At 35.8% G+C, this 21,262-nt stretch overlaps 1 protein-coding gene across 1 annotated transcript in view; it reads left to right on the forward strand.

Annotated features, from left to right (window-relative positions):
* Window positions 1–21,262, forward strand: part of CSMD3 (CUB and Sushi multiple domains 3) — a 1,584,452-nt gene that overhangs the window by 1,507,071 nt on the left and 56,119 nt on the right. Inside the window, 2 exon segments of the mRNA XM_043974157.1 lie at window positions 3,487–3,669; window positions 16,413–16,589. Of these exon segments, the coding sequence (XP_043830092.1) occupies window positions 3,487–3,669; window positions 16,413–16,589 (360 nt within the window).

The following is a 21,262-nucleotide window of genomic DNA, read 5'->3' on the forward strand; positions in this document are numbered from 1 at the left end:
AAACAATGTGATAGGGGGGATGTGGAACAGGATGGGTCTTTGCAGATAGGGATATCTCTTGGAAGGTCCATGAAACCCCAAATGGCTCAGCAATGTTGCAGACATGTGACAAAGTCTCTACGGATAAGAAATATCTCTGTAGATAAGGATGTCCATAGAAGGACCACAGATTCCTAGATATCTTTGGATCTGCTTGGTATGTGCTTTTTATTGACCTCAAGATTTTTGATATGTTAGGACAGTTTTTCATAGAGTTCCTCTGAAAAATACGGGAGTTCTACACATTAAAGTGCTAGATAAGTGCAAGTCAGAAGGAGAATTAGATATGAGATACAGGTTATGTTTTTTTTTACAAAATTAAAACATGGAACCTGAGATAGAAGTTTTCTTGTAACTGGTACAAAATTTAAGGAAAGGTATTTCCTGTTGAAACATGGGTTATTTTAAGAAAAACAATGTTCTAAGTGTCCTAATATTAATTGTTACTCTAGTGATGCCATTAAAATGTAAAATGGAGAGAAAGTGAATGGAAATTCCTGAAGTAAAATCTTAGTAGAGAACTGATATTTACAAATTATAGGATAATAACAATAATACTGTATAGTTCTAAAGATAATTTTATTTCTTTAAAATGCATTTTCTACCAAGAGCTAATACAACTGACAAATCATGAATAGATTTGTGTTATTTTCCAATCCCAACAGGTTCAAATAGCTATCTTGGGTACCAAATATACTTCGTGGCCAGAGATCTGTTTGTTTGTTTTACCATATGAAAAGCAAATTAGTGTGTTTGAGATGGAATCACTGATGTCGAATGTTTTAGTACTATGTGCAGAACCTGTTTGACCCAGACTTCCCTAAAGTAATAATTATAATAGAAAATACATGCATTATTCCTTTGTATAGGTGTGTATGTTTATATTAATATGTATAATCTAAATTCAACCATATGCATATGATCATATGTATGAAAGAAAACATGTTAGGGTTAGTGATATTCCAATTGGGCTAATAACAGCACCAACCTCACAGTGTTGTTATGAGGATTAAATTAGATAATATTTATAAAGCACTTAGCACATAGCCTGGGGCATAGTAGGCACTATACAAATGCTTATTCTCTTCCCTTCTTTTCCCCCAAGTAATTTTAATTATTATGATGTGGAAGGGGTTGGAGTAGGGACATAAAAGGAGGAGTATACATTTAGAAAGGCAGAATCACATCTTATACTCCGTCAGTTTTCATGCCTTTTAAAGTGTTAATGGAAAACATTGCTGACATGCAAAAGCATTGACAAGATAAATTCAAAACAAAAACATCAGGATTTCTAACCAATTTGTGGGTACTTGGTAACAAGTTTATAAGTGGATAGGCTATGGATAGAGCTATGCTAGAACCAGTTCAAAACAGGAAAGCCTAATATTATATTTTCATTGTGAGCATTTATACCCCAGAAATCAGTAAATATCACAAATCAGGACTTGATTTATTGATTATTGATTGCCTAGACTTAAGAAAGTGATGGAGAAAATGTTAGTAATGAACACAAACTTAAAAGTGTGTGCTGAATTCCCCCCACACACACACCCCAAGAGGATTGGTTGCTAAACATTTACTAGCATACACCTTGGCAACAGGAGAAATGTAGAAATGCCCACCTGTTGAACTGTACTGTACTTTTCTTAAAAGCTAATAAAAGCTCATGGGGAAACATCATTTGCTTTCTTTAGGTACACTGTACATTTCAACCTAATATTCATCAAAATTATTATCTTGGGGGCAGCTAGGTGGCATAGTGGATAAAGCTCTGGCCCTGGATTCAGGAGGACCTGAGTTCAAATCCAGCCTCAGACACTTGCCACTTTCTAGCTGTGTGAGCCTGGGCAAGTCATTGCCCTGCAAAAAAATAAAAATAAAAATATTATCTTAGAATAAGCATATAGGAAAAGAAAGTTACATCAAAATTCTTCTGTATTTTTGGGAAAAAAAATAATGTGCCCATGAACCTAAAATTATCTTTATATTCTTGTAAACTGACACATTCTATATAGATTATAAAACTGCACATGTATGCATATATTCATCCATTTGATAGCAGATTTGTTTATTTTCTTTTTGACTATGTAAATAGCTCATTCCTAGCCTCATTTCTTATCTAGCCTTAATCACTGAATGGGCATTGCCTCAGGCAAACTGAGACCAGGGAAAGACCTTAGCTTTAAAGGGCCAAGATCTCCCACCACATCTGGGGCCATCTCCAGTTGTCCTGGTCTATATCTTGCCATTGGACCCAGATGGCTCCAGAGGAGAAAAGAGTGAGGCTGGGGACTCTGCACTGCCCTGCCTCACTAAAATCCAGTTCGCTACAAGTCATGACATCACCTCCCCAATATCATACTCCTCTTCGAGAATAAAGGACAAATAACAACATATATCTGTGTGTGTGTGTGTGTGTGTGTATGTGTGTCCTATTAGAAAAGTTCTTTTAAATCCACCAAAGTCCTTTGATAACTCATTACTAATTATTCTTTATTATTAGCTATATTGATGGATCCACTTCTTTCTTTCTGCCTCTGACAGAAAAGACTCTCCAGGGGCAACTGATCATAAGTGAGTTAAGAATTGACAAAGGGTGAATTAAATTCTTAACACTGGAATTCAAAGGAATTACTACCTAGCCATAGAAAAGTTTTTAAAGTATTCAAAATAGTATGCCTAAACTTTAGCTTTTGCAAATTAATTATCTTGGCATATGGTGTAAGTATGTAAATGCCAGTCATCTTTGCTTAGGAGATAATGAAGCCAAGCATTATGAAGTAAAATTCTAGACTATGTGATATGTATCTACATAGAAAGATAGAATAGATAGAATATTGACCATGGAATATGTAAGAAATGACTTTAAATACAGCTCCTGACACTTATGACCTGGGTGACTATGGGTAAGTTATTTATCCAAACCTCCATTTTCTCATTTGTAAAATGGAGATGATAATTACCATAATGCCTACCTCACAGGGTTGTTATACTATTCAAAAATTTTACAGGCTTTAAAAGCCCTATATAAAATGTCAGTTCCCATTTCCTAGAATTTAGCTGCTCTAGCTAATAAGAAATAACATGTAATTGAAAAACTAAGAAAAGTCATGAATAAATTATCAAAGTCACTTGGTATATAGAACTATTGTCATTTAACTAATTTTCTTGTCAGTTATAAATTACACATTTTGATTGTCATGAAATTCTGGAAGTAGGCACCTAGAATGTTCTTGAAGTATATATTGCCTAATGAATGCCTCCAAACTCCATGAACATGAATAAAAATTCATCGAAATAGTAACCCTACTTTATGAAACCATTGTGTCCCCTTAACTTATTTCTTCAACATAGAGAAGTAGATCAAGTATAAAGTAAATGCTATGATTTCAAATGATCAGCTTGTTGTGTCAAAATATAACATTCAAAAACCATGCTTAATTCCAGGTGATGTGGCTGGTTCCTGTGGGGATCCAGGCATTCCAGGTCATGGTTCCAGACAGGAGAGTGACTTCAGGACCAAGAGCGTTGTCCGCTTCTCTTGTGAGACTGGTTATATACTTCATGGGTCAGAAGAAAGGACTTGTTTAGCCAATGGAAGTTGGACAGGAAGACAACCTGAATGTAAAGGTAAATTCCAGCTAAAGCTGGAAATTTCTTATAACTTGTGAATATACAAAACTTTGTGTGAATAAAACTAAGGGAATGTTTTCTTTTCACGTTACAGAAAAGCATGATTTTTACAATTTTGTTTATATAAAATATGCAGCAAACATTTATTCAATATAAGTATTTATGTACTTTGTATTTTCCTTTTTGTTCTGCATATATTGCATTTTTAAGCAGCATGCATATATTGCTATCTCTGTCTTTAGAAAATAAACTACTTGGGGGCATATGTTTTATTTTTTGCATTAACATACAAAACATCTGGCATACCTTAGGAAGTGCTTGTCAATTTATGAATTGATCTGTTGTGTGCAAAGCACAGTGCTAGGTGCTAGTGGAGATATAAGGTTAGACCTGATACTATTATTCTCCTCAGTGATCATATAGTCTACTAAAAAATAAGAGAGTAAAATAGATAGATGAAATATATGAGATTTACAGAATATGCTAAGTGTACCAGAGAGGTACAAGCAAAGTACTGTATAAATCTGAAGGGGAAGTCTGTTGCTGACTAAGGAGGATCAAGGATTCATTGATTCCCATAGGAGATACTTGAATTGAGTTTTACAGAATGAAATAGAATATCAACAGAAGAGAGGAAGGAAGGGATTTTAAGAAAAAGAACAACTTAAGCTAAAGGATTTTGAACTTAATTAGTTAGACAATAAGAAGCCACCAAAGATTTGTTAGAGCAGTGATATGACCATATCTTTGTATAAGAAAGACTGTAATATAAGTGGCTGCAATATAAAAGAAGGAGTTGAGAGATAGAATGAAGGAAAATGTATAAAGAGGATGTTGCAGAAGGCCAGATAAATTATAAAGGGGCTCTGCACTAACTTGGTGACTATGGGACTAAAGAAGAGGGTAGAGATGTGGGAGATATTTTAGCAGCTAAGATGAAGACAGTGCCAACTCAGGATAGTTAAAAATCAACAATTAAGTCCCCAGGTATGTCCAGGAGGAGTTTGCCACTGCAATTCACCACAGGATATAGTGTCAAAAATTAAATACGTTTTATTCTGCCTGTCTCCTACAAAATAGTAATAATAATAATAATAATAATAATAATAAAACAGATGAGAGATTTTATATAATTTTATAATATCTCCTACAATTTGTTTCCATACCTGTTGTCTTCCTATGAACTGTTAATATGAATATATGGATCACCTGGATTTAATGGAGATGCCTTATTATCCCAAAGTATTTTTTTTATGAAACCCTGGGTTAATAGGAGCAAAATGTCCTTCAAGTGAACTCCAAACTGAACCCAGATAGCTTACTGATAAATGTCCCTACCTGGTAACTTCTTTTCCCAAAGGATAGCAAGTCCCTATCTTATGGAGAAATCTGGGTGTCTTCATCCTTGACAAACCCTTTTTTGGAATCCTGTAATCCTGTCATAATGCTTCAGTATTTCCTCCATACTTGTTATAACTGAAATTGCTAAACTGCCTTTGCTTTTGTATCATACTTTCAAAACTGATAATACTCTGTAACCCATGGATAAAAAACCTTCTATATCCTCAGAAAGGGGGAGTCCCTGAGCTCCCTTCTCCACATGATCATGATTTCTTTCTTCTTGGGACAGTTTTTTTTTTTTTAGTGAGGCAATTGGGGTTAAGTGACTTGTCCAGGATCACACAGCTAGTAAGTATCAAGTGTCTGAAGTTGGATTTGAACTCAGTTCCTCCTGAATCCAGGGCCGGTGCTCTATCCACTGTGCCACCTAGCTCCCCCAACAAAATTAATTTTTATTATGTTTTTCCAATCCATTCTCTGATCTGGTTTCTGTGAGCTATCTACTTCTGGTAGGAGAGACCGAAATAGCCTTCTCTGATCTGGGTGAACGATTTGTAGGAGATCTCATTGATGTCTCTGATCTGTTATTTATCTTGTAGGAGGATGGGTACGAAAACTCTATTAAATATTCAACAGAACAAAACAGATCAAAGAACATAATATCTCCTACAGGAAATACCAGGTCAGAGACAGATGGAAAAAAACAAAACAAAACAAAACATAATACCAATTTATTTTTGTCTCAAGAATAAATACAAGCATCATCATGCTGGAGTATCCTTTCAAGGGAGCTCAAAGACTCCCTCTTTCTAAGAGTTTTTAAGTTTTCTTTGCTCATTGGTTACAGAATAACTTCATTAGCATGATACAAATCAACCCAATGCAAATACTAGAAATTAAACAATAAAAATCAGTTTAACAGAGGCAGCTAGGTGGTGCAGTGGATAGAGCACTGGCTCTGCATTCAGGAGGACCCGAGTTCAAATACGGCCTCAGAGACTTAACAGTTACTAGCTGTGTGACCCTGGGCAAGTCACTTAACCCCAATTGCCTCACCAAAAAAAAAAATCAGTTTAACAGCTCAACTTAAAGCAGATGCTATGTTTAGATTATGTGGAAACAGGAAGGCTATTATCAAAGACAAGGAGGTCTAGATGGTTGATCAGGAGATCTGATGGTTCATCTATTTACTTTCTTGGGGAAAGAAGATAGTGAATAAGAATTTCAAAGGGGCATTTAAATGTGTTTATTCTCTTGGGGAAAGTAAATAGAGACTTTCTGGCTTCAGTTTGAAGTCTTTGAGCAAATGGCATTTTGTTCCTTTTAATCCATTTGGATAATAAAGCAGCTCCATCAAATCCAGGTAACCCATACATTCATATTAACAATAGCTTTTAAAGTTACTTACAAGAACTTAGAACCTTACTTCAAGAAAGTATGGAAAACGAGAATTAATGAATGATTAGATTAGAACCTACAAAGTGATCTTTCTGCCATAGCCAACTTGGTTCCAACAAGACAATGTATAGACTTGCCTATTTCTTAAATCTCGAGGTTATCAGGGAGAATGAAACCTTTAAACAGCAAAGAATGTCTTGCAAAGGAAAAGAAGGGTCTAAAAAGGTAGAGGGAAATTCAGACTAGTATTAGGAATTAAAAAGGGAAAACAGAGAAGAAAGGGGGGAAGGACCACAGAATACATGTAAATAAAATAAGACGATGAACTCTTTATAGGGGAGAAAGGAGGTGAAACTTGGGAGGAGACAAAATTAGATTGTAATCCTAGACTACAAATATATGATGCATAATAATTCTAGACCAATACCCCACTTGATGAGAGAAAAGTAAGAGTGATTGCCCAGTTACAACCATCCACCTATTTTCTATAAGGGCAGAAATGGAAGTCTCTCTGGAGACAAAGTGGGCCAAATCCCAAATCATATCTATTTAAATATAGACCCTGCTACAAACATTTCACTTTGGATGCCTTTGGCTTGCTTTAAACCCTTACATGTGACAGCTGGTCCACAAGAATAATTTCAAACTAATTCCTGGTCATTTTCTTGAATTCAGAACGTGGTGTCTCAGCTGCATTGTTAATCCACTGCTGGTCAGGGTCAACCATGCTATTAGTCAGGACTGATTCCAAAATATTATCTCATTTTATCCTCACAACAACTCTGGAAAGTAGGTACTATTATTATCCATTTTACAGTTGAGGAAACTGAGACAAACATAAAATAAGTGACATGCCCAGAGTAATACAGCCAGTAAGTGTTTGAAGACAGATTTGAACTCAGGTTACAGATAAGGAAGCTAAGGCAAAGAGGATGAAGTGACTTGCCCAGGGTCACACACCTAGTACCTGTCTGAGGCCAGATTTGAACTCAGGAAGATGAATTTTCCTGACTACAGGCTGAGCATTCTGTCCACTATGCCACCTAGCAAGGTAATTCCTTAATTTTTGTAATTTGATAAAATTACAGGGGCATGATCCTTCATTTAGAGCTTTGTATCTTCTGTAGTCTGGATGATAAGGAGAAGCTTTGATTCATTGGTGAGTTCTCCAGTTTGAGATCAGAGAGTTTGTATCTTTGCTCGTAGAGAGTAACTTCTAGACAACTAGACATGTGCCCTAGGGACTTGCTGAGAGGCACAATAGCGGCCTAATTTGATTTGTCCTAAATGGCTGGATTTCCCTCCAGATGACTTACTGACTGAGGCAGAAACACATACTATGCCTGTGGTCTATAAAGATAAGTGATTCTATCCTCTTTCCTTCTTTTACTTTTGAACTTTAAGATAAAAGTACAATAAGCTTAGAGGAAAAGATTTCTCCTTTTCCTTATAGCAGGAGAAAATGGAAGACTTGCAGCAGGAGGAGTCTGGCCTATGTTCCTCAGACCAGTTTGAAACTGGAGTTCTTTGATCTTTCAATTTCTCACTCCCACTCCTTCCTTCTTCCTTTATGTTTTCTGACAACTGGCTAGCAACTATCAATCATTATTATTTTTTCATTTTATTTTTATACAAATTTATTATCTCTTTCTCCCTCTCTTCTATCCTCCAAGTAAATAATAAAAACAATAAAATAAAATTCATAGCAAAAATGTAAGATTCAGCAAAACACATTCCCACATTGCCCATGTCCAAAAGTGTATGTCTCATTCTGCATTTTATGACTCCTGGTAAGAAGAAGGTAGCATGTTCTATCTTTAGTTCTCTGCCATTGTGGTCTATCATTGCATTGGTCAGATTTCTAGAATCTTTCAAAGAGCAACTAATAATACCAATAAATGGATATTTCTAGCCTTGTGGCTAGAAATTTTACCCTCAGGGGTAAAATTCAAGACCCAAGACTCCACCCCACCTACTGCCCACTTGGGTACAATCCTGAGGGCCTGACCCCAAAGGGATCAAGTTCTCTTAGCATTATTATTGCACACATTCCAGAATAAAACTACAGGAAACTTTCTATGACAAATTTTGTATATGATCCATGTGTAGGGTTTTCCCATATGTGACTTACAACGTCCCTAGACACCCAGTATGGGATTTGCTACATGGGCACTCAAGGTACAATATGAATATTAGGCATGTAATTTTTAAAAAGAATTTCCTTCACAAAGATAATATGGAAGAGGAAAAAGATTGAACAAAGAGAGCCCATTACAGTCATTATTCTGTAGCCAGAATGTTAAAGCTCCTTTGTGAGACTCCTAAGCAGATATTTTTATGTTCATCATAGTCCTTCACTGTCCGAGCAATTCATAACAGTTATTGTGGATGGTTGGCAAGGTCTAGATTTCCTGCCCCTCTCTAATATCTTTAGTTTTCCAGTTTCAGGGTCATGATCCTGTTAGTGGTTCTCCTTTCCTTTGAGAAGCAATCTGTTAAGGAAATCTCTCTTTGAGTGTCTGGTTCCTGACTTTAGAAGTCAGAAACCCTCATTCAATATTACCTTCAAAGTAGGTTAGCAAGAAACTAAATAATAGCGTGGAGAAACTAAAAATCTGAACTTTTCTCACTACTTTGCTGGGACTTACTTGGACAATTAGATCTGATGCACAGCAGGTTGCCTCTCTAGTAATCCCAAATTTCTTCTTTCCATGGAGAGTTCAAATGGTTACAGTTGTCCTTTAAATTACTATATGAATCTCTAGGGCAAAAATGGTATGGGTGAATGAGTTGTCTCTCTATGAACCCCAAACAATTTCCTTCATTAATGGAGTCCAAACGAGTGTTTTTCTGAGTTTATGAGAGTATATTGGGCCCTAATGAAAAAGTGAGATCCACTGGAGAAGGGAGCAAATTAGATTGATTTTTTATGGGCTATGAACCACATTTTCTTCTCTTTTTGATCACTAAAACAAGGCCTTCCTATTCACAACATGATTTGTTATAATGAATGTTTGCACAGGAACTAAGGATCATTTTACCTTTATTTGGTAAAAGGTACAAGGTACATATATTACCTGGAACAAAGTTGTATATTAGCTATAGCCCCAGATTTCCCAGAAGGAACTTTAAGAGGGGCAAAACTAGCCAGAAATATGATTTGGTGAATTAGTCCAAAGTTGATCCAAGTCAATTTAAACTTAAAATATGAGATTTCTAGGCCACGGGCAAAATTAACAGGATCTATTTTAAAAAATGAACATCAGTGAATGTCATAAGAAGGTATAGCCATGAATATTAACATTAGCTGTTTGATCATTTCACAGGTTGGATATCATTTTCACCACTGGGTTCCTTAATGGTTTCCCATTCCTTAAACATCCAGTTTCTTTTATTGTTATTTAGACTCAGCTTTGCAAGTTATATTATTTGGGGATTACAACTGATCTACATCGCTCTTTGAAATATCATATTCCAGCTCTTATTTCATAATGTGCCTTGCTCCTTGATTGTGTGAAAATATAGAGAGATATATTCAGTACTACTGACCATGTTTTCATTATACTGCTGGGTTAAGTTATTTTACTGAGTCACTCTTTTACCAATTATTGTTAGCAAACTATTGTAATGGCTTAGGATGGTGGTCGTGAGGTCAGTGTAAATTTTTTTTTCATTTCCATTTCCATTATGTAAGTTTACTGAAACCTTAATAAAATATTGGCTTAATCAAAAAAAAAAGAAATACCATATTCCAATTTTTCCTATCAATTCTTGTAACCACAGAGTTAGAACAATCCTACACTATTCTGATTAGATCTCCTTATAATTTTAAGGACTGTTTTTTACCTTGCTAAATGCAAAGTTTATTCTTTCATATCCAAATTCTGATATCTGATTATACTCTTACTTGGTTATATGTACTTGGAATAGCTTCCTCCCTTTTGCCCCATCCTCCATACAATCATTGCCATGGGACTAACTCCAAAGGATGTTACCGGAAGTACCACTTGGGTATTGGGAACTGCTGTTGTCAAGTCATTTTTTTAAAGCTGTGTTTGACTTTTTGTGACTACATTTGGGGTTTTCTTGGCAAAGATCCTGGAGTGGTTTGCCATTTTCTTCTCCATCTCATTTTACAGATGAGGAAACTGAGGCAAACAGAAACAGGATTAAGTGATTTAGTGTTATGCAGCTAATAACTGTCTGAGGCCAGATTTGAACTCAGGAAGATGAGTCTTCCTGCTTCTAACCCCAGTACTCTATGCACTGTGTCACCTGGCTGCTGTGGTATTGGGAAAAACAGAGGTCTTTGATTATGTTTTGCAAGGGGAGAATGTACAAGAAATTACCAGGAATGAATGACTTATGAAGTGATCCTCATTTCTATTTTGTTTATTTTACAATGGTTTTGCCTTGGGTTCTTTTATTCTTTAATTGGCATTGTTGAGTTTTCTACATTTGTGGGCTTATTACTTGTATTATTGTAATACAATTATTGTAATTATTGTAATATTGGAGCAGTTATGGGGGCAACTAAGTGGCACAGTGGATAAAGCACTGGCCTTGTATTCAGGAAGACCTGAATTCAAATCCTTCCTCAGACACTTGATACTTACTAGCTGTGTGACCCTGGGCAAGTCACTTAACCTTCATTGCCCCGTTTAAAACACACACACACACACACACACACACACACACACACATACGCGCGCGCACACACACATATATATGTGCATATATATGTATATGTGTGTATAAGAAGTCACAAAGACCTGAGTTCAAATTTGGCCACTGATACTGTGAGACCAGCAAGTCACTTTACTTCAGTTTCCTCATCTGTAAAACGAGGTGGAAAAGGAAATGGCAAACCACTCTAGGAACTTTACCAAGAAAACTCAAAATGGGGTCACAAAGAGTCAGACATGACAGCAACAATTGAACAATAGCAAATTGTAATATTTGGAACAGGGGTGGCAGACTGTCCCCATGAGAACCTTTACTCCTGCTACCTTCTCAGGATTCCCTTCCTAAAGTCTTTTTTTTTTTTTTAAGTTCCATTAAAGATATTCTCCTCTTATTTGTCATAATAAAGCAGTAACCTAAGGTTTATTAAGTCAATGCAGCAAAGGACACGTTATGATAGGACTTTACAAGTTGGGCCACTTTTAAGCCCACTAGGGCTTAAGCACACTAGGCTTAGTGAGAAATGGGGAAATTCAGAACAGTCATGGGAAAGAGATTTGAAATACTTACTAAAGCAAAGCTGTTGATTTTAGTAGGGCAGAGCAGTGAGCACTAGAAGGAAATGAAGAGAGAAGGGTATAAAGTTAGGCTGGTAGCAAGAAGTCAAAATAGGTCAAAGCTAGTAGAGGGGTTGGGAGAAGGAAGTTTGGCATATGGGTAGAATATAATTTGGGGACGATCTGGCAATAATTGGTTAGCAGATGTCAAGTAGTCTCAGGAGAAGTTAGTGGTATGTCACAAGAATTCTGCCAAAGAGAAGCAGGGCTCTAATTCTTGGCAGGGCACTAACAACTGGGAGTCAGGAAAGCCTACATGTCTGAACTTTGAAGGAAACTAAGGATTCTGCAAAAGAGTTGGGGCAAATGAAGCATTCAAGGCTTGGACAATCTGTGAGCAAGAATGTAGATGGAAGATTGTACCTTGAAGAACAGTTAGCAAGTCACTTCTGATCATATCTTCTTATTCACTCAGTACTTTCAAAAGAATTTAGTTCAGCTAGTCCTGGTGACCTGAATTCATCAGGGCAACAATGTGCTATCTTTCTATTTACATGAGTATTACCTGAGTACCTTGAGTGTTATTTCTTTTATTCACTATTCATATTCTTTCCTGATAATCCAAAGATTATTCTTTGTCAAGGAAGTATAGGATTTAGAATCAGAGAAATTCTTCCTTCTTTCCTTTTTTTTTTTTTAATTTTGTCCCTTGGAGGGCAGCTAGGTGGCGCAGTGGATAAAGCACCAGCCCTGGATTCAGGAGGTCCTGAGTTCAAATGCAACCTCAGACAATTGACACTTAACTGGCTGTGTGACCCTAGGCAAGTCACTTAACCCTCATTGCCCCACCAAAAAAACCCACACACAACAAAAATTTTGTCCCTTATCATCTTAAGTAGTATTCCTTTTTCTTCTCTTTTTACCCTACAGAGTTTAGACACTCTCATTTACACACACACACACACACACACACACACACACACACACACACACACACACACACAAACAGCTGCTTGTTCTCCTTAACTTTTCTCATCTACATTACCTCATTCCTTGTTTTAATGATCCTGATTCTATTCTTACAAGACTGTGCCTCTCTTTATTCTTTCTCTATTGCCTATGCTTTCTTTCCTTTTCAATTCATGTCCTCCAGACCAGATGTCATGCTATCAGTAAAGTATGTTAAAAAGGGATAGGAGATAGAAGTTATGAACAAGGAAGATCCAGGGAAAAGTATAATATGTATTCATTCAGAAAGAGTCAAGGGGCCAGGAGATGTGAAAGTTCATAAAGGTCTTCCAGAAAGTGTTCAGTACAACTTCAGATTGAGTTCTGGAGAGACAGGCCAGTACTTTTCATACAAGGAAACTTGATGAAACAGAACTGATGCTTTATACATTCATGAAATAAGGCAGAAATACATGGAGAGCTGAGTTTGCTTACTGAATCACTGATGTATAAATAATGCTCATATTCAGAACCCCTCACAAGCTATTGTAAAGCAACTAAAGCAGTTTTTGAGCACCATTTGGCCAATGTTTTCAAGTGCTTGACAGCTTGGAGCGAAAGGAGGGAAGAATTGATGGGAAATTAAAGAGATGAGAAAATTGCTGATTCTAGAATCCCGGATGAGAAAGAAGGAAAACAGTCTTTTTTGGATGTCTCGTTGGTGATAACTATTTTATTTTCAGATCTACATTTTTATTAGAAAAAAGATAATTAACATACAAATAAGATGATATTCTGCATTTGAATGTGTTAGGATTTTATTGCCATAGACCAATGGCCATAGCAAGATTTACAAAGGAAATTAATGAATGAAAAAGTATTTATTAAGTACTTAATATATGCAAAACTTTATATTAAATGATGGAGATACAAGTAAAAAAAAAGATATTTCCTGCTTTCAAGGAGCTCATATCATTTGGAGGAACAATGCATGAAATAAAGTTCAATTGCAGGGCAGATGGAAAGTCCCAGAATTCCTAAGGATGTATTGGTGGGGTAGAAGGCAAATCTTAAAGTTCCTCAGGTTATATAAGTAGATAAAATGGCATAGTGTGAGTGGATGGCAGGGAATAAGTGGAAAGGCCTTGAAGTCCTTATAAGCCAGTGACTGGAGTAAAAGATAATGTCTGGTAGTCTTCTATCTCATGGGAAAGAAAGGAATTATTGACTCACATCTCACTTAAGCGCTATGAGCAAACAGCCCAGTCAAGCAAAGTGGAAAGGCTAGGAAGTATCTGTCCTAGATGATTTCTGAGAAGTAAAAAGTAATGTAATATGGTCAAAACTGAATAAAGAGTGAAATTTTGAAATAATATGTCATTATATTATTTTAACTAAAATGTATAAAATAATTTTAGCTTTGATTCTTAAGACACATAATGTTCAAAGCCAAGTGAACAAGCACTTATTAGGGTAAGAAGCTTATCAGTGTTTCAGTGGACTAGATAACTTTCAAAGTGCCCGAGGCAGAAGTTCTCCCAAGCACTGGAGGGGTAATTGAGTATAGTATTTACCTTTCCTTAATACCCATTTACTTCACTTGGGAGATACCACTTGGTTCTCCTAAAAATGCCTACAGAATATTTGCTTTCCTTTTCTTAATTACCCTAGGGCACTTTTATATTTTGTAAGTCTGTACCTTCATCTACTATTTTTCTTTAAACATAGATTTAAAAACATCCTACTCTACACATAATGCTTTGATAAAGAAAACTCATTGTCTGAAGGCACTGTTACATTCTTGTTGGGCTACATTTTCAGTAAAGCAGTAGGTAGAAGGAACAGAACACCCTCTTCTCTTAAAACAAAAAGTACAAGATTTTAGTTGCATTAAATACAACATGGGGAAAAAAAAAGGAAACAAAGTTAAAATACTCAGCTGAATTAAAAGTATCAACAAAGCTATGGGTATTTACTTCATCCCAAGACAAAGCATTTTCAGCATTGCCATTTATCAGCAAGAGGGATGATAGAAAGTATTTTTTTTTCCCCTTCTGAAGAAGGGCCTGATAGATAGTGGGAGTCAGAAGCTGCCCAGGAACAGAAGCCAGGGAACTTTATCTCTCTGAGAAATGGATAGTGGTCCAAGGTAGATGTTCAACCAGTTTTGAGTTGATGGAAATGAAGAGTACTACCTACCCCCAAATGAATATAATCATGAACACTGTCCCATGTAAGGAGTGATCTCCTGTCTAGAATTTAGTTTGCCTGGATGTACCTGTCAGCCAAGTTGTGGAGGCAGGGAGTAGTTATTATCCTATCCTTTCTTTACTGTGTTCTCTGCCTTGTTTCTTTTGTTCAACCTGCATTGCTACTCCAGTCAGTTATCTACTCTATTTAAACCTTGTTTATTTGCTATCTGTACTGTGATGAAGGGTTTGGTCAGATAAAGATAATCTAGGTTTTGTCACATTCTGAGTGTTTTCTGTGAAGCAGTGAACCATGTAAGGGATGAAACATCAAAATGGAACCTGAGATCAATTGCCTTAGACCATGAATTATTACAGCAGCCTAATTTATATTTGAATTATCAGCAAAACTTTAAATTACGTTCTATGTATTTTGATATTTAGCTGTGTGACCCTGGGCAAGCCACTTAACCCTGTTTGCTTCAGTTGTCTCATCTGTAAAATGAGCTAGAGAAGGAAATGGCAAACCACTCCAGTATCTCTGCCAAGAAAACCCCAAAAGGGGTCACAAAGAGTCGGATGTGACTGAAAAATGAATAAGTAACAACAACAACATTCTAATTATTTGAAATCCATATGTGATATAGATGACAACTGGTTCAGAATATCCTATCCTTGAAATATTCTATTATAGATGGAAACATGCAGTATATAGAGGCATCTCATACCATAGTAGAGAGAGCACTGCACCCAGAGTTAGGAAGACCTGAATTCAAATATGACCTCACACTTAGTAACAGTGTAACCTTGGTCAAGTCACAACCTCTGTTTGCCTGCTTCTTCAATTATAAAATGGACATAACAATAGCATTTACCTCAAAGAATTATTGTGAGGATCAACTGAGAGATTTCTAAAAAAGGTTTATCACAGTACCTGGTACATAGTAAATGTTAAATAAATGGTTATTCCCTTCTTTTCCCTTTATAGGTGTGAAGTATATTAAGAGTTTATTAAAATGTATTTTTAAAATTTAACTACAATTATTTTAGTTTATGTGTAGTGGATTTTTATTCTACCTAATCTTGAAATAGAATTCATGATCATTTAATTAAAATGAGTTATATATCTGTATAAATCACATTATAAATGAATGTCTATAATATTTAAATAGCATATTTTTATACCCTTCCCATAAAAGAAATCAAATAAAAACAAACCTCTGTGGGAGCTCATTATTGTTACAAAGCTTATCTTCTAATTTTACACTAGGTGTATTTTTAGTATAAGGCACAGAATTTTATAATTCTTTCTTCAAGGATTTTGTGATGCCTGGAGGCTATGCTATTGAGTAATTACTGCACCACACACGTTTTTCACTCAATTCAACAATAAAAGTCTGAACAAGTAGTCCATAATGCAATTTACATTCCTAGTAATTAAACTAATAAAAACCACATAAATTCATCTTGAATTTCAAGCAATCCTAAAACATGGTGCTTTGTTTATTTTTAGGGTACTTTATAGCGCCTTTGGGTAATTTTTAGTAATTATTTAGTCATTAACTTTTTGTGAGAGCTTCTCTAATTGCTGTGTTATATACACTCTTATCAATTTGCTTTATAGCTGTGCAGTGTGGTAACCCAGGGACTACTGCCAATGGGAAAGTGTTCCGTATAGATGGTACAACATTCTCCAGTTCAGTCATTTATTCCTGCATGGAGGGATATATACTTTCTGGATCATCAGTTCGGCAGTGCACAGCCAATGGAACATGGTCTGGATCCTTGCCCAACTGTACAAGTAAGTTAAATTTTCAGTAACTTGTTTTCATATATATTACTAGTAATGAAGGGAAAAATGTTTTGACTATTTCCTATCACACAATACTGTGTTTATAAAGAGAAGATATTTATGGTTTAATAGGTTTCGAAATGAGGGAAGTATCCTAGCATTAGTGTTTAAATGAATTGTTCCTCATGAAAATGTTCATATTAACACTAAAAAATTTGGAGAAAAAAAATTTTTGAAATTTTTATAATTCAGTTCAATTTAATTCATTATTTGTTGGGCATCTCCTATAAGCAAGACATGATGCTAGGTGCTGTGTGGATATCAATATGAATAAGACATGGTCCCCAAACTCATTGAGCTTACATTCTTAGAGAATACAAAGACTCCAAATGAAATAACTATGTGATACTTTGTATGTAGTAAATTTGTAATAAATACTTTGTTTATTCATATTGTGACTGAAAATAAATTATATGCCATGAAAGGGTTACCACAGGACTAAAATAATGGGGTTGGGAAAATAAAATGACAACAAGCATTTATTAAATACCTACTCTGTGTCAACTACTGTGCTAAGTGCTGAAGATACAAAGGCAAAAAACATTCCTCCCTCTCCAGAAGCTTACAGTCTACTTGAAAAGATAGCTCTAAGTCTATATTCCTACATCATATGAAGATAACTTTTTAAAGCCATCATTCCTCTGATATTCTGAATTGAGCGACAATACCACTGCTATAGCTAATAATAATAGCTAACATTTATATAGTGATTAATATGTGCTAGGCCTGGTGCTACGTGCTTTATGATGATTATCTCATTTGATCCTCACCAAAACCCTGAGGGGTAGGTGCTCTTATTTTTACCATTTTCCAGATGAGGAAACTGAGGCAAATAGATTTGCCTAAGTCAAAGAGCTACTAATGTCTGGGGATAGATTTGGACTTGGGTCATCCTGATCCAGGCCTGGTATTCTATCCATTGTACCATGTAGCAGCTTACAATTATATAGTACATGGTAGTTTACAAAATTCTGCCTTTACAGAGTTATTAAGCGATTGAGTCAGTACACAAACTCAGATCTTGTGACTCACAGTCCTGTGCTCTTTATTTGATGTCCTGCTTCTCTTCAGAGAACAAAGTGGAGTTATTCCTGGAGAACTTTAGAAGTTCTAGTAATAGAACTTCATTCATATAAACAAGGCATTAATGTATCAAATGGTCCTTATGGACAGTCTAAAGGACATGAAAATGAATTGGTAGTCTTTTAGAGCTCAAATGCATACAAGAGATCATCTCTAAGATGAGGAAATATAAAGAAATCCCCAAACTCCCAAAGTTTAGATATTGTATACATTAGATTGTTAGCTTCTTGAGAGCAGGGCTGGCATCTTATCTATCTGAATATACTCAGGGCCTTGTGAATGCCTTGCAATTAAAGTCATTTCAGCAAACAGTTGCTAGCACCTACTATGTGCCAGGTTCTAGTAATACACAGTCTGAATAAAATGAACAGAAACAAACAATAAATAATGGGATGTATGAATAAATGGATGAATAGATAGATACCTACTCAGGTACTCAAGAAGCTTACATTCCATTAGGGAGATAGAAATTAATATACACAAGCAAATACAAAAGGAATTAATAGGGGGCAGCTAGGTGGTACAGTAGATAAAGCAGTGGCCCTGGATTCAGGAGGACCTGAGTTCAAATCTGGTGTGGGTGGTAAATTTAATATGGGGAGAGTTAATTGGGTGGTTCGCCATAATATTGGGTTCCAGAAGATAATGAGGGATCTCTAGGCCCAAAGTTTCCTCCCCTCCAAACTGCCTTTTTTAGTTATTTCTCCCAGGCCAATAAGAAAGGGTATGGAGAGTCTCTTTTCCACAAAATCAGGTTTTTTGTTTTTGGTTTTGGTTTTTTTTTAGTGAGGCAATTGGGGTTAAGTGACTTGCCCAGGGTCACACAGCTAGTAAGTGTTAAGTGTCTGAGGCTGGATTTGAACTCAGGTACTCCTGACTCCAGGGCGGGTGCTCTATCCACTGCGCCACCTAGCTGCCCCCAAATCAGGTTTTATTAATGAGAATAAAATACACAGCAAAGGGAAAGAGGAAAATGGATAATCTCCCTAACTCTAGCAAAGGCCTATACAATCCCCAAACTCAATTTCAGTTCAGCTAATTCAAAGAGCTGGATTTTATTAACTCAAAACTAGGGGTCTGTAATTTCTATGGAAGTCCATTGTGCAGCCAGTCTCCAGTCCATTCTGAAAGCTCCTCCCAGGCCAGATAGAAAAAAAGGGGGGGAGGTCCCTTTTTCTACCTTATTTCCCCTCCCCCAAAGGGGAGGTCCTTCAAGTTATGTTGCTGAGACTGGTTCCCTGTTGATGACGCAGTCCACGGCCTCTAAGGACACTCCTTCTCAGGGTTGACCAAGTTTAAACTAGGTTTAACAGGGTGGGCCAGGTGTGGCTCAAAATCTAATCATCTTAAGTGGGTACTTAGTAGTTTCTCATTCACAGCCAGTTCAAACACTGCTAAGTCAATCAAGTCCAACCCCTGGGCATCTGCCAAATTCCATTATTTTACCACACCAGCCTCAGACACTTGACACTAACTGTGTGACCCTGGGCATGTCACTTAACCCACATTCCCCTGCCAAAAAAAATTTTTTTTTAATTTTTTTTTTTAATTTTTTGGCTGGGCAATGAGGGTTAAGTGACTTGCCCAGGGTCACACAGCTAGCAAGTGTCAAGTGTCTGAGGCCGGATTTGAACTCAGTTCCTCCTGAATCCAGGGCTGGCGCTTTATCCACTGTGCCACCTAGCTGCCCCCCCCCCAAAAAATTTTTTTTAAAGTAATGGATAGAATACTGACAACTAAGACAATTCAGGAAAGATGCTCCTCATTAACACAGATCTCACAACTCTGCATCTTGTATATTATGAAAGATGATCTTGCTAAAAGCCTTCCTTTGTTTTTCAAGCCCACTAAGGCTATTAAAAAAAAGGAAATTAATGTAATCTGGCATGACTGAACCAATGTCGATCCTTACTTATTACTACTTTCCCTTTAAAGTGCTCACAGGCCAGTTAAGTGACATGAGTGGAGGGCCTTAATTCAGCAAACCTTCAGTTAAAATCTGACCACCAAAAGACTAGCTGTGTGCCTCTGGGCAAGTCATTTAGCTTCTGTCCACCTTAGTTTTTTCATCTATAAACTTGGAATAATAATAGCCCTAATCTACTAGGTAATAAAATGTAAAAAGATGAGATATTTGTAAAGCACTTTGAAAAACTTAAATTCTTATATTGACACTAATTATTGTTATTGCTATTGTGGTTATTTTTATTTTAAAATATATATTGTAGAATTTTACCTGGAAATGAAGTCAAATTTACTCACTTATATTTTGAAAAATCCACATGAACCCAAAGCAGTGTTTTTTTCTATTATACTGGTACTCCAGAAGCTAGAAAACATAACTTTGAATTAGTTGATTTTTTAAAATATACAGAAAGCTTTGAAAATCAGAAGGATGACATTTTAAATTGTGCAGTATCTTGACTATGTACATTCTCTTTCATTTTAAGAGATAGAAATCTTAATAACATTTTAGGACACACTAGAAACCTGAATAAAAAATATCTTCCCTCAACTGCAGTTTTCTACCAGGTAGTCATTTTGGCACAGTTAAATGTCTTACATGCTACTACACTAAAAACAAAATATATATTTTCCTAAAATTGGTCACTATTGTTTCAGTCTGTCTCTTCAAGAGTAGTGTTAGTTTCTAAATTTCCAGGATCAAGCATAGATATCATGTAATTTTATTTTGATGAAATCTATAGGGGCTCTTATGACCTATTAACTTATTCAGGTTTTTGAAAATGTATTTATGTCATATACAATGTTATTTGCCAACTCCAGAAGGTAACATGAAATTATAGAATTTGGTTCGCCTTCCTGACACTTGAGAAAACACAGTATATATAATTTTAGAGTTTTTACTTGCAATTCAGTTGTCATATTGAGGGAATATATTTGAACCTAGGAAAAAAAATTTTTTTAATTATTTTTTTGAATTCTTCAACTTATATTAATTTTTAAATGCTTCCTATTTTTAAATAATAGAACCAATATTTTATTGATTTTGTTAATTAATGGTCTAAAGAGTGAATGTCAGATTTCAGTTTGGCACCAAATGAATCAGAATATAAGAAGAAAAACAGAGATATCAGCTATATTTACTAGATTTTCTAGTTTTAAATGCTCAAGAGCTGTTGATTAAATACTACCTTTAGGTTAAACTGTAATAAGAATGCTTGATTTTCTGACTCTTTTAGGTAGACTGGCAAATACAAAGCTCCTCATTGGCCAAAATGACATCTGTTTATCACTAAAGAAACTTCTAATAGATGGGCATTTTCTTCAAGTGGGCAGTCGTAGAAAAGGACCCACACTTTGGAATAGAGAAAAAGCTAGAATTATTTGTGTTTTGCATATTATTTTTCATTCTTTCTATTTAAGTATACTTATCCATGAAATTCAGGCCCCAAATACCATTTTACTAAGACTCTTATGTCAACTCATAACTGTTAGTGGCTAACCAATAATCTGTTGCACTCCAAAGTCATTTTCTGAAATAACGATTCTGTCAAAGGTATTATTTTTATGAAATA

This window comes from Dromiciops gliroides, chromosome 1 (genome assembly GCF_019393635.1).
Source record: "Dromiciops gliroides isolate mDroGli1 chromosome 1, mDroGli1.pri, whole genome shotgun sequence".
NCBI lineage: Eukaryota > Metazoa > Chordata > Mammalia > Microbiotheria > Microbiotheriidae > Dromiciops > Dromiciops gliroides.